Genomic DNA, 13,962 nt, shown 5'->3' with positions numbered 1-13,962 from the left:
CCCTCCTTACAGAAACAAAAGCAAGATCAGAGAGAGGAAATCTGACTAAATCTGAAATCTGACTTCTTATTATAGCCTCATTTCCATTTTCTTCAATCAACATAAGCCATGATTAATGGAATGCAAAACCTTGAAAGAAAAAGATATTAAACCTTTCTCACTCAGATAATTTCTAGAAATGACATCGAAGAATTCTGATGTTTAGGAGCATTAAATTATGTCCTTTTTTAATCACAGCCAATGGGAAGTCATGGGCTCTGTTGGGTTGTAACATATTCTATGTACTCTGGATTACATAATCATGTCTATATAAAGATTAGGGCTTGTCACACCCCGCTGGGTTACAATTATATCAATACTCTCTCCTTTAGGCATTCTACTAAGTAATCTTGCAACTACTTTTCAACTAACTCTTGTTAGAATCATAGTAGACTGTTAGGTTATGGTCAGTAGAATAAGTAGACATGTACTTGCAAAGTTACTTATAGTCAGTAGAATGTCTTTTGGGGGACAATCAAAATAAAGTGTGAGCAGATATTAAGCAGACAGACTACTAATACTTTGATGACTGGTATTTGACATGTACAGTATGTGCAAAGTTACTTATACCTGTAGTTAGTAGAATGTCTAAAGTGTTACCTTGCACTTAACCCCTGTTATCATCATGCTGAACCCTGCATTTACAGTAATGTTTCAGTATATTAAATTGACAGCTAGCATCTTAAATGGGTGCTGCAGTTCAAATTCAAAATATTGGAGAGTGTTGTTTCTCATGCCCCCTCCTCCTCAGACTCAATGCTCACGTGGTTTGCCAGACTGAGGACACAGAAGAGCAGTGGTGTCCAAACTCTGTCTTTCTAGCCCTCTTAAAATCAGAGGAGTGAGGTTCACCTGCACCGCTCTTACTAGCTGGCCTCTATTATATTATATTATATTATATTATATTATATTATATTATATTATATATAACTTTCAAAACCACACTCCCATCTGGGTCATGGCACCAATGTAACCGCTCAGGTTCTACTCACCTCACTCACTCCAAGTGGGATTCAACCCGATGTTTCAGGCAGGGAAGGCGGGGATGCTAACAAAGACACTAAAGACCGCAACCTCTAGAGTCAGTCACTAGTGCACCTCTAGAAATCAGAGGAATGAGGTTTACCATCTCTTACTCTTACTATCTAGCCTCTGTTAAACTGGCAACCTGCAACAAGTGGACATCACAGGATATTTCCCCAGACATACAATATGTGCACAAAGAGAGACATACAATATGTGCAGAGCACATGCTGTATGTCTCTCTTTGTTAACACACCTGCAGTGAATAAGTGATATTATTTTTATACTGAGAAAAATCGGACAATATTGATAATAATGCATTCGGCAGTATAGCCTATTATGGAAGCGCAGTGCTATAGCCTTCATGTAAGCAGGTTAGGTGTTATGTTTGTCCAATCGATGACAATGACACCAAAAATATGCAAACATGAAAGTAAACTCAGGCATTTAGGAATGTAATGCGTGAAACTAGATTGTGAATACCCAGGATTAATTGCCAATGCGATGTCAATTATGAAAAGTGTGAAACATGAAACTAGATGACGCAGGATTCCCTTTACCTGGGGTTTAGAATGGCCCAGGTTTAACTATTTGCAGTGTGAAAAACCCTACTGTAATCTTCTAGAAACATAATTACATTACATTATTTTATATATGTAGCAGCCCTTAAAACAAACAGCACTTGACTTGACTTCAGGACACTTTCTGATGTGACAAGTATTGCCCATTACTGTTGCTTTGTCACTTTGCCGCTTAGACTTCTCTGTGTTTCCAGTGAATAACAGTGGCAAAGATTTGTCAGGGGAAGACCATCTGTGCAGCTGTTGAGTTGTATTGAGATTGGCATTGCAGTGTCTATTCAGGCCAAGCTGGCAGGAATGTGCCGGCACAAACCCACAAACCCCTGCCAAGACTACAGGCTCCATCAGGCGAAATGTAATGATGATGAGCAGCACTCTGGGGAGATCTCATTATAAAAATAAACAGTATGGACAGTAAATCTGCGATACAAAAAGGTTAATCGGTCACATATACATAATTGATCATGCTAAAGAGGTCATAGTTGATCATGCTTTTAGAACAAATTCACTGGAGATCTCAGACTTGAACTCAAGGGATCTAGCAGCTTGGCGCAGGGCCAGGCTGTCTCCGGCTGCAGTCCAGCAGTCGGGGCCCTGAGGTTCTGCTGCTCTTGCATATCCAACTAGAGCTGCCACATAGCGTCCTTACAGAACCATTAAACTTATTTGCAGGAATCCCAGTGACCCACTGAACTGCAATGGAAAGATCATCCAGAAACACACCTGCGTCAAAATCACGATGACCCGTTCCAGTGGTGGATATATTTGTGACAAAAATAATAAAAATAAAAGTGTTTCTGTCAGTTTTATTTAGGCCGTTATTGTCCTTATCCATTATCGCTCCAAGCACTTCAGCAAAACAATAAATCGCTCTATGAATTAGATTGAATGCATTTGGAGCGTATGATTTTTCTCAGGCACCATTGCTTGGTTGACTGCCATTGGACAAGGCAATCCAGTATTTGATTGACTGGCTCAGAAGCCTGGAATAATACATTCTCTTTGTGGCTAATCTGTTTCCATATGTGCTAGCCCCGCCTTACTTACAACACTTGGCAGGTTTACTAATGCAGTTTTTATTTATTTATTTATTTATTTTTGTAGTTGCTACATATTGGTTGTAATTTATTCTATTTTAAATATTACTCTTTTGTTTATTGGTTTAGTGGTTTCTTACGTTCACAGTACAAAATCCAGCAGATAATTGTACACATAAGAAGATTGCTCACGCAATAGCATGTAATAGGGTGCTTTAATTTGTTTACCCATCTACTGTAGTTGAGTAACAAACATTGCAAAGTACATGAAACAGGCCTTATTTGTAGGCTGTAAATATTTGAGACCAACTGACTAGAGCATGCATGCTCAGTGAGGTTCATGCTTAAAGGGATAGTTCACATAAAATTAAAAACCAATCACCATTTACCGAATGTGTGACTATCTTTCTTCTGAGGAACATAAAGGATCGGATATTTTGGAAGAACGTTGGTAACCAAACAGTTACCACACTTCCAGTGTATGGATAAAAACATTGAGACAAAATAATTGATAATAGATAAAATGATTGTTAAATAAATAAATACCTTGCTTTAACATTACTGTAGTTTTGTTAAGGTTTTGTGAATTCCAGCTTACATTTATTTTTAACACACAATTATTGTTATTTTATTTTTTATTGTATTTTTTGTTTTTCCAACTGCACTTATATTTTTAAACAAACATGAAATAATAATGAACAATAATATATTTATACATTAATACTAATTTGGAATTGTATTCATTTATACCTAGTGCATTAATTCATGTCAAAAATGTTATCTTATTGTAAAGTTACATTTTACTGACTAGAAACAAGATCCAGTTTAACTGGATTTAAAGAATAATTTACTTAAATTGTATGGGTTTTTTTATTTTTATTTTTTATGTTTTTGCAAATATACTAAACAAAAAGTAAACATGTCAACAAAACATGCAAAACGTGTTAAGAACAGACTAAAATCTGAGTAACAGAAACACCATCAATAGCATTACAGCTACTGTAAAACTTTAGAGTGCCCACAAAGTGCAAGCATTAAATTATGTAATAAATATGCACTATGGATTATTTAAACATTCAAAGAATCATAAATCACTTTAACTTTCCCAGCATCACATGGCCAGCCCAATGGAGGAAAGGAAGGGTCTGACCTGGAGGTTCCCCTTTATACTGTCCAGCTCCTTTGATGTTTTGGATAGTTGTCGTAAAATTCCGGTCCTCTCTGTGAAAACCTCCTTCAGCTTCTTTTCCAGCCCCTCATAGCTACAGGAAGAGAAAAGAAATAGGAAGATGACTTCTTTAAATCTATAGGATGCCTGGCAAATTCAATCTACATGGCAGGTTGCAGCAGGATGAAGGATTTGAGGCTATTGTGAGTGGATGATGAACTCAAGGAAAACATCCAATAGTTCATCGTCAAATTCCTGAAAAAGAATAGTTGACCTCTGTCCTGGACTCAAAGTCACATCAGGCTCTCTTTCAGGATCTCATGATGTTAAAGGTACCAGACAAAGAAAAATATAACATTTTAAAAGCCCTCCAATATATAACTATATCAATGTAAAAGTTTTATGTTTTTCAGTTTAAAAATAATTGTTTTCTATCTGAACATATTTCAAAATGCAGTTTCTTTTTGTGATGACAAAACTGAATTTTCGACATAATTAGCATATAATATAATCCAGTATGTGCTGATTTGGTGCTCAAGAAACATTCCTCATTATTTATGAAAACAAATAATATATTTGTGGAAATGCTGATACATTTTATGAATTATTTGATGAAAATAAAGTTCAAAAGATCAGCATTTATATGCATAGAAATCCTTTGTATAATATAAATGCTTTGGGTCATGCTAAGCAGTCAAACCTGTAACTCTGTAAACTATTATTTCATTGCAAATATTGTGTGATAATATCTGGTACAAAACATCAAGACTCACCTCCATAAATACACACAAATACATATTTATACTGTAGCTCGCTGTCAGAATATCAACACTTTGCCTAGTCAAAGGCATAGCTTTACATAGACAAAAAAAGGAGATAAATAAATAAATATATTGTGCTATGGTTTTCTTTTGTCATCGACACAAATACAAATCATAAATATGTTATGTAGAGTACAGTCAAATGCTTTCAACAAAGGGCTCTTTGCCAATGCATCCTGTGCTGCTCGGAGCTAAACCTTTAAGCTTTATGTCAGGGAAACTAAAGCACAGTCATACGAATCTCCTGATGAGAAAGCAAAACCTGCTGAATAAATAAATCATGCTGGAAAGCATCATGCCTATAAAACTCCCACAGTGGGATGTCTGTGAAAATGATCAAGGGTGTGGGCTGGAAGAGACAGATAGAGATAGAGCCAGAGAGAAATAAAAGTCATACTTCTCAATTCTAGATTTTATTATTATTCAGTGCAAGTGTGCTCATCTAGAGCAGACATATGAAAGGTCAAAAATAATGTCTGGCTCATCAAGGGGTCAGGGTACTACTGGTTAAAGCGACCCAGTTTTAAATCTTTAAATGTAATATCGAATAACACACTACTTTTAGTACTTTTTAAAATTGTACTCCTGTGTGTTAAGAAACAGTCATGATAGCATTTTATTTTATTATATTATAAAAATAATAATAATAATAAGATTTGAAGGACACTAGAAGTGTACATTCAATACAATTAAGTGCACTTCTTTTTTTACAAAGGTAAATTGACTTGCAGCATAAAAAAAAGATTTTAGTTTGTTGTGTTTTAATTTTACTCTATTAAAAAAATAATCTATAGAAAATTGTATAGAATTTCAGCCTCAACATGAAAATAATTATCAACGTAAAAGTATCAGCCACAACTTTGAAATCAGCATAGCCGATTCACTGTAGCAAAATACACGTGACATTTAAAGCTGCAGAAAAAAATTAAATAAACTTTTTTTGTTTAAAAATTATTTTAAAAAAATATATTTTTGAGCAAGTACTTAACCAGCCAGTGTTTAAAAATATAGCCTTACTTTAGCTTGATTCACAACATTAAGATTATATTAAAGTTTTCTAATTTGAGTGGTACGGGTAGGTTTTCTTGGGAAATTCGATCAAGTCGAATTACATCACATCTGTATAAAGATGTAACATAAAGAAGTTGTCCCGGCTAGTAAATTATAATCACACGTGAGGAAGCTGCAGGTGACGGATAATTTATAGCCTTTTCTCTCATCAGCTGCAATAAATAGTGGATTGAATTTGAAAACAAACTATAACAGTAATAATAATGGGCACGGTATGAGGTAATATGAGATTTCATCACCAGTGATAGCGCAATTTATTGTAATAGTTTTTCCTCAGTTGAACAAAAGTGGCAGTTGTTACTTGTTCAGATGACATTCTCCAGTGAAAATTCTTATTTGGGTCACTTTCAAGATGTAGAATCTGTGAATACAAAGTGCAGTATCCACACAGATGCAGTGACTGACAGCCACACATTAGATTCATCCACGCTGGAGCCACGCAAGCATGATAATTCCACAAATAACCGCAATAGCAGATTTTCAAATTGAGACGGCGACAAAGAGACAAAACTTACGGACTGCAGCTTTAAAATTCAGAGACGGTTTGTAACTTCCTACATCAGTCGAGCAGCTGCCGCGACCGCTTTCTTCAGATATCATCAACCTCATTTGGCTCAAGATACAAACAGCTATACAGATAACCACAGAGTCTGTTCTCCACATATGAGTAATAAATTGGTCATTTCTGTCACGGGTTGATAATTATGCTGTGACCTCTTTTGACACAGCTGTTTTGGCAGGCTCTCATAAGAGAGAGAGCACAGAAAGTGTTCTAATGAGAATCAGCCTGTCGGACAAACAGGCTTATAATCGCATGCTGCACTCTACGGCTCCTTGATGCCAGCGATCACATAATTCTGATTAGAGCCACACCATGTGAAGGCTCACGATAAACCACAATCCTTCTTGAAGGAAAGGTGGTTAGCTGTAAGGATCTGCCAGAAACAATCTGCACACATGAATGGTGATGCTGTCTAAAAAACTGATTGTTTAGTATGAAGGGAGCTTTGAGTAACAGCACACGACAGGCAGAGAAACAACCACACACACACATACAGCCTCATTAGTCTCTGTGCTTGATTTTGAATTATATGAAACTGATCTTCCTCAGTAATGAAGAAGTGCTGAGCCCTGGTCATTAAAGTAGAAAGTGCAGAGTTTCACAAGTCCAGCACACTAGCTGCTGCTTCAGCTCAGTATGGATGTACAGTATACTGTGTCAACCGAGGTAAAGATCAGATGGAGTGTGACTGGGCTTTAGCCAACGAGGCAGGACCCATCACTCCTCATCTTCCATTAGTCACTGCCGGACTGAACGTTTCCTGTAAAGCTAATGGCTTTACAGTGCAATTTTCTGTGCTTTCAGAAAGACTAATCCCATAAAGAAATTATAGCACCCTGAATATTAGAGAAACTGTACGGACTATATTTACAATAGATAGATAGATAGATGCTTCTCGGTTATGTCAATTTTGCAGTAAATATGAATGAAAACAAAAAGGAGGAGAAACAAGACATAAACAGGAAAGCACTAAAAGATAAATTACTGGGGAAAGAAGCATTGCATTCCTTTTAAACGTGCTGCAGTGCTGTGTGCAGGGACACCACTGTGTTTTGTAAGCATACTATTTTGTTTTATGTCAAGTTCTTATGCACTGTCAATTTTTGAGACAGAGAAATGTGACAGCAAGGAATCTGCAGCTGGATAATATGAAGCCTAACCAATGATACAGTCACTGTGACCACATACTAAAACTATAAAGGTACAAGAATGATAAAAATAACAATGGAGCTAACCATCTAAATTCCACATTTTCTAGCCTATTCATCTGCATAACACCTTTCCACAGTAACAGAATGCAAATAAATAAGCAACAGCTCATACAAATGCATGCACAATGAATTCAATGCCACAGTGAGGAAGTACCGTAAACATAAACAGGGCTGGCGGGCCTTTTTCCATGATTTGCACAAACACAATACAGTTTATATTTACCTGGATATTGCAAAGCAATGTCTAACCAAAAAACAAAAAAAACAACTAACGTGAATCAAAAGAACTATATTTGAGTAGAAACACATGAAATGAGTCTGATTGGTACGTTTAGACTGCACTGAAAGAGAAGCAACATTTCAGCAAGCTTTAAAATACATGGTTGCACAAAATCATTTGTGCAGATAAAGCTAAAATTAGGGCATTTTTTTAAATACACAATCTTTTTATATGTTTTTAAAGGGGGTGTGACATTTCTAATTCATGCTTTCGTGTTGTTTTTCATTCTGTGTGTAGCTGCAATGAAATGCTCATCTATAATTCTACTACAAAATGAGCATGCTAACATCTGGAAACAACCTGCGGCCAGTGCATTTTTTTTTTTTCTTTTATGAGTACCTTTTGTTTCTGCTTCTGTATTCAGATCACCAGCTCTCTGCTTTGCTTTGCTGAAATTGGCTTCAGTTTGAGCTTCAGAGTTGACTCTTAATTGCCTGAAATCTCATTAATAATTTGTCCCAGGCGTAATCTTGAAATTGAAATATAATCCATAATGCATTATTGAGCATTTCATCCAGGCATGCAGATGTGACTAGATACGAACCAGTCATAGCCTCCATGTCCTGTTAAATTCTGTTTAAAATAACAAATTAATTGAGGTATTCCTGGAGGGTACAGGGGTTGTTTGCAATAGATATGTTCTGACTCCGTTTCCAACTCTAGACATGTGATATGATTCTCTCCAGCTGCTCTCTTGTCTGGTGAGATGTTAATATTTTTAATAATGCCCAGCTTGAGGTGTCTAGTGCCCCAAGTATTACAGCCAGACTAGTGTTGTCACAGGATATGGAGGATTTTTTTTAAGCCAATTTAATACCTGGAATACATTTTGTACCTCTCTGCACATTGCTAAATATTAGAGCATAAACATGCAGTGAGACACTAAGCTGGTGTGTCCTAATGCAAGAAACTATGCTCTTGACAAGCACTCTTTGACTATATTTTACATTGAATAATACTGTTATTTTTGTTTGCTTCACGGGATTAAGGTGCACATATACATATACACATGTAGATGCAAGAGAGCCTGAAAGCACAGTGTGCTTTAACTAGTTTGGAAAAGCTGCAATTGAAACAAAAATATGTCATTGAACCTACAGACAGAATCAAAATAAAGCCTTTCATTGTTGAACACAAAAACAGTCATTTAAATTGTCAGCTAGTATACAATTAAGCAATGTCACACAAGTGCTGTAGCTCTGCTCAACAGACAAGACAGTTGTAAGTCAACATTAGATAACTTACACAACATTGCTTTTTCACTCTACCAAGTCAACAGAGTGAACAGTTCAATGACTCACTCATAAAGATGGTCTCTGCAACCAAATATGCCAACTTCTTTACTACACTATATACAGCAGTAGGCTAAAACAATAAGTGAAAGGAGTAGTAAGGTTGAATTCATAGTATTAAAAAATTAATAAAGGTGAAAAGTTGCTTCATGTATGTGATTTTAGTCAGATCTAATCACTTGTTCTTTCCTTAATGATGAACAAAATGATTGAGTAAATGATTCAATGACTCACGGACTTGTTTAAATCACTGTTTTTAAACAAATCAGTTTAACTGAATCAAATTATTCAAGACAGTCACTTGTCAACATATTGATGTACTGTAAATATGCCGAACTCCTCTTATTCAGAATCAGAGAAAAATTCCACCACCAAAATCCCACCAAGAACAATAACTATAAAGATTTCTATAATGACAACTATATTATTTACCACAACAGCACATGATAGCATTCTGCTTATTATACGTGTGAGTATTTTTTTTTTTTTTTTTTTGCTAAAAAGCTGTGTTTATTGTTCATCAGCTGGGAATATCATTAGGAAAGTGATTCCAATGATATAATTCCTCTGTGTTAGCTGTGGTTTGGACTCATAGAATTAAAACATTTTTTTAAATTTTATAGTTATATTCGATGTTATAGTTGGTGTGAAGAAGCTTAATAAGACTAGTGTAAAGAAATTCAAAATGTAAATTCCTTATGTAAATAGCTTTTTATGTAAATAGCTTTAGTCAGAGTAGCTTTTATGATGGCTGTAATCTTGCTTAGTAACAATATTAAGCTTTATCACAGACAATTTTTGTGTGTATTAACAGATTCTATATACTGTAATCTTATTATCAGGATCACAATTAGCTGTAAATCTGACCTGGGTGTATTTACAAGATCTAAATAATCTGATCCTTTGAAATAAGCCTTTTTAATGGAAGGGAAAGAAAGGAAAATAAAGGCTACAGAATACTAGGTTCTCAACTTTTTTTCTTTTTGTGTGTGTGTGTGTGTGTGTGTAGCAGTGATCAATCAGCAAAAAGAAAAAAGAATGAGTGATGCTTGGAAATTGTCCAGCCCCATACTGAGCCAAGAGCAGTTCAGCATGCAATGCTGCAATTTCATCCTACAAATCACAGCTCAATATGCCATTCTGACCAGAAATGACAGATTGCTCCACTAACATTATAGAGGAAAAAGTCACAGGAGGTGCACAAATCACAACTTGCGCTATTTGACTTCTTTGTAAATCTGCATTTGTATTTAATTTAAATCAATTTAAAGTATGATTTCTTTCATCTATATCTATATATAATATCCCATATTTTCTAACACAGATATAGCCACTTAACTGATCTGACTAAGATTGTGATCTTGCTAGGCAAAAGTAACTTTTAACGGTTATTTCACTGGCTACACATTTTAATTATGTCGCATGGATTACCAATATGGTGAGAAGAGTGTTTGTTTCATTTCAAAGGGCAGTGAAAGATTAAAAATCAATCTCTTTCTATTACCCACAGATACCTGTATTGACTGCCTCACAGCGTCTCAGCATTCTTACATTATGAAAAAAAGACAGCACTCTGACAGAGCTTGCAAAGACAAAAGGATGACCTTTTGGGTTTCGTGTGAGGAAGGGTAAAGTGTCGCTGTGGGCTGGTTCAGGGCCTCTGTGCTCCAAAGGCAATTTTCAAAAGCCTGGGACACGTTGTACACACTTTCTCCAGTGAAGCATTTAGGAGCACTGCCCTGGTTCAGTAACCCTTCAAGGAAATCTAATTTGATTTTGTTTCGTTTTTTTTTTTTTTTTTTTTGCTATTTTGCATTATTAAAGAAGCAAAAAAAAAAAAAAAAGTTTAACCATCAGGTGACAAATGAACCTGTCCACAACTGAATCTGCTCCTGAAATGTCAAGGGGTTTTATTGTAGAAAACTGGTAAAGAAAGTAACAAGAGCTTAACAAAAGAAGATTCCGATGCCCATTCATTTTAGAGAGAGATTAGATACCATTCAGAAGTTTGGGGTCAGTATTTAAAAAGTTAAATACTTATATTCAGAAAGGATGCATAAATCTATACAAAAATGACAGTAGACATTTATTATGTTACAAATAAAAATTATATTTCAAAGGCTTTAAAATGTTAAGATAAGATATTCAGCTACAAAACAAACCCAACTGATTCTCTCTCTCTCTCTCTCTCTCTCTCTCTCTCTCTCTCTCCTTGCACACTGGGGACCAGTGAGAACGTTATTAAGATCAGTTCATAACACTTAGTGCTGATGTTATTCAGACTAGACTATTATTATTCCATTGGGTCCGTAATTGTATTTCATAGATGCACAGTATTCAAGTAGCATTCAATCCTTTTTTACATCAATTTGGATTAAAGGAGAATGATGAGGTGTTCTCAGACCGCAAGCCCACATGAACACAAGCAATAAAATGATTCACCATTGTTCATAATGAAGTGTTTTGTGTCTCCTCATGTCGAGTGGTGCCTCATTACCAGGTAAACACTATATACGAAGCACAGGGGTCAAATCTGAGAACGGCATTATGTGCCATTTCTTTAATCAACCTCTTGAGCAGATGATTAGAAGTTATGTTAAATAACAGAATAGATCCAAGGCCTTGTTGGTTGGGAATAATATATTTTGATTACGTATCAGATAATATGAGCAATTATTTGTGCTTGTAGTAGGCATGGGATTTTGTAATACTTTGTTTGTATATTGTTACATACAGTAGCATGCAGAAGGAGCAAAACTAAATAAGCATGCCAATCTTCACTGCCTGTAGGGAATTAGGCTCAGGTGCAATTTCTTCTCACAAGGCTTTAATTCTGAGTGCAAACAGGGAATTCAACATCTCTGCTTAGCACATATGTGCTTATGGAAGTGACAGTACTGACTATTTATCCTCAGTATAGCCGCCTCAAAGTGTTCGCGTATTGCCACGGACTTGCACCTGGTTCCTTTGTGAGGAGAAATTATTAAACCTTGTCACCTGCATTATGAATTGTCTTGCCACCTTTCGCAATGTATGCATGCCAAGAGGAGCGAGAAACTTCAAAAGTCCCATTCCAGTCAAATGGCAGTCGTCTCCTCTTATATACAGTCCGCCAAAGGTCTCCCCGCAATCCTGACCCCTCATCTGTCTTAGTGGAGCTCTGGCTGCATGCAGGCTGCACTTCTTCATGCTATAAGCTGCCAACTGCTGCGTTTGCCAATGTTTGCTAAATGAAATGATTCCAAGTGTTGATCCCGACCAATGATGACACAACAGTCCTTGCTTAACCTCAACTGATCCATCTGCATCTATGTCTCTACACAAAGCAAGAGAGAGAGAGAGAGAGATGCATACAGTCTGTATACATTTTATACTCTTGTGTAGAAAGTCTGAAAAAATTAACCAGTGATCAATACGCCATCTCCGAAAATTAATGATGTAGGAAATTAGTTACTTAACTTGACTAAATCATTGTATTAATATGAAATTTGCTTGATCAGAATAATTTGTCTCAAAGCCAGAATGAAAGAAAAAAAATGTGTGCCATATGAAATGTTTATTAAGAAGTTAAGGAGCATTAAACTGTAGAAACGCCACATTTATAATGTTACAAAATAGTTCTATTTCAAATAAATACTGTTTTGTAATCACAATAAAATGTTTAATATTTTCAAATAAATTGAAATAGAAACCAGTTGTTTTAAATTGTAATAATACTAGTTTTACTGTATTTTTTATTTAAAAATACCTTTTTGAAGAGACTTTCAAAAGCATTACAGAATCTTTCTGAATCCACTTATATCAATATGCTGTTATTATCCTTATTAGTTTTTTTTTTTTTTTCAAGAAGGGGTTCTCTCTACAATTACATGGGTGGATTTTATTTTCTTGTTTTATTTGTCCTTTAGCTAGTTAGCAAACTGCCTTATTTAAATACAGCGTGAGATAAGACATATGCTAATAATGACATTAAACTGTTTACCAGTGTTTACTTTATACCATTTAACCTCATTTTGTTTACATCCACATTCTAAATCCAGTAATGGAAAAAAAAGATCCATGATAATCTTTAAAGATCAGCTGATACAAGAAACACTGATCTAAAGAATGATGTTTTCTGATCTCTCTCTCTCTCCCTCTTCCTCTACAATCAAGTCCGAGCATTCCAGCCACTGGCAGGACTGACTCCATGTGATCCACAGCCTTTTGAAGGCTGATATTTGTGGAGGCATCACCACTAAAGCTAGTGTCAGGCCCGGGGGAATGTTGGAGGAAGGGGTAATGGTTTCACTAATCTTGAATGTGCTAGACATCCCATTAAAGTTGTAGGGACAAGATGTCAAGGGAACAATCAGTGACCACTTAGAGCTTCACAAAGCAAGTGCCAGGGTTCTTTCACATGTAGAAATGAGAATATCTCTTCAGGTTTTCCACTGGTGTCCAAAAAAAAAAAAAAACCTGTGTGGTCCAATTGGGTGTCACCCACAGGTAAAGACTTGGCATTTGAAAGTGTGGCAGATAGGCAATACTCTTCTGTAGAACTTTTGTCATTTGGTATGTGTGAGTGTGCTGCCATGGTGCTCATGGGGTGAGTCCTATTAAAAGACTCTTTGGAAAAGGGGATTCAAAGCACCATTGCGTTTGATGCATGATTTGTTCAGAAATGGATCAAACTCAAAAGTCATTTTAATCACTTCTGAACTCCGAAACTTCTGAGAGATGTTTTAAAAGATGCTCTCCTCAGCCCAGTCAATGAGTCTGTCTCAATGTAGCCGCAATTATCTGTGCACTCCAATTTAAAAATGGTCTTTGTGTTAAATAGGCTATACCTGGGTGCCACCGATAAGCATTCACTGTCACCTGACAGCAGTTTATGA

The 13,962-nt window shown here is 35.9% G+C and overlaps 1 protein-coding gene across 1 annotated transcript in view; it reads right to left on the bottom strand.

Moving 5' to 3' along the window:
* The window catches only part of LOC127933879 (leucine zipper protein 2-like), a 96,949-nt gene that overhangs the window by 34,303 nt on the left and 48,684 nt on the right, over positions 1 to 13,962 (bottom strand). Inside the window, exon 2 of the mRNA XM_052530929.1 lies at positions 3,831 to 3,942. Within this exon, the coding sequence (XP_052386889.1) occupies positions 3,831 to 3,942 (112 nt within the window). The remainder of the gene's footprint in view (positions 1 to 3,830; positions 3,943 to 13,962) is intronic.

Source organism: Carassius gibelio, chromosome A18, assembly GCF_023724105.1.
Source record: "Carassius gibelio isolate Cgi1373 ecotype wild population from Czech Republic chromosome A18, carGib1.2-hapl.c, whole genome shotgun sequence".
Lineage (NCBI taxonomy): Eukaryota > Metazoa > Chordata > Actinopteri > Cypriniformes > Cyprinidae > Carassius > Carassius gibelio.
Note: the sequence above shows the minus strand (reverse complement) of the source record. Positions and strands in the feature narration are given on the sequence as shown.